Source organism: Anneissia japonica, unplaced genomic scaffold (genome assembly GCF_011630105.1).
Source record: "Anneissia japonica isolate Jap-2015-1 unplaced genomic scaffold, ASM1163010v1 scaffold151838_len979_cov110, whole genome shotgun sequence".
Classification (NCBI taxonomy): Eukaryota; Metazoa; Echinodermata; class Crinoidea; order Comatulida; family Comatulidae; genus Anneissia; species Anneissia japonica.
The window spans coordinates 1-979 of record NW_022741213.1 but is presented as its reverse complement, the minus strand read 5'-3'; the positions used below and the strand labels follow the sequence as shown (position 1 = coordinate 979).

At 33.1% G+C, this 979-nt stretch overlaps 1 protein-coding gene across 1 annotated transcript; it reads right to left on the bottom strand.

The window, feature by feature from the left end:
* Window positions 1-875, bottom strand: LOC117118678 (the record flags this gene model as incomplete). The annotated part of the gene is made up of 3 exons (XM_033263346.1): window positions 1-71; window positions 241-365; window positions 662-875. Coding segments are annotated over 3 exons (355 nt in total), but the record flags the coding sequence as incomplete, so codon positions are not given.
* Window positions 876-979: the final 104 nt, after the last annotated feature.

The following is a 979-nucleotide window of genomic DNA, read 5'->3' as shown; positions in this document are numbered from 1 at the left end:
GGTGTAGTGTCCATTCTTTGTGAGTATCTGATTGTGAAATCTTGTAACGCTGATTTCAAAATGTCGGTGGGCTGCCAAAAGAAAAGAATGTGTTATAACACAATGGTTTTTTCAAGATTTCTATTTAGTTGGGCTTGGGCGACACTTTGGTCTTATTACTATTAAAAAAAATATTAATTCTTGTTGCAGTATTCTGAACATAAGTTAGGGTTTATCTGTATCATACAAAGGCATTCTTACCTTTGCTTTGTCTCAGTCTCAGCGACTTTAGCTCGACAAACCCAAAACAAAGCTCTACTTCTTACTTGAGGGCAGCGTTCATGTAGCTCTTCTAGCCAATCACCAACTTTGCTTTCATTCTTTATCTAAGATATTAAAAGAAAAATCAAAAGTATGTCAAATATATATTCACATTCCTACAGTATAAGAAACCTTTAAGTATTCACCTATAACATAAACTAAAATGCAATCAAAAGCTGTTGTTTGTTTTGTAGTATTTTAATATTATATTATATTATTCGTCATTAACACTTTTTTTTAATGAAAATTTAAAAGATAGGTTTTCATGATTTAATTAGATCTTTAAGGTTTTATCAGATCTTGTTTTTATCAGATATTTCAAATTTTTATTCGAACTTTAAAAAATCGATGAAATTTTAACCTTGTTCATGAAACCAAGACAGCTTTGAAGGCATTCATCGAGGGCGCAATTCACGTCCACTTCACTTCTTTCCAAACGGGCATCCTCATCCACTTGAACACACTGCTCTAGTTCTGAACTGAGTCTGACAACATCAAATGTTTCTCTCCGTACATTTCTTTTGACCGTGTGCGGTGTCTTACCCTTTGCGGTAAGCCACTCTTCCAAACGAGCCCTACCAACAAATAATTTGTAAATTATTAATGTATCCAAATTTCTATAAATCTCTGTCCAGACTAACAAGTTTTTGTAACATGTGACATCATAATGCCCATATAT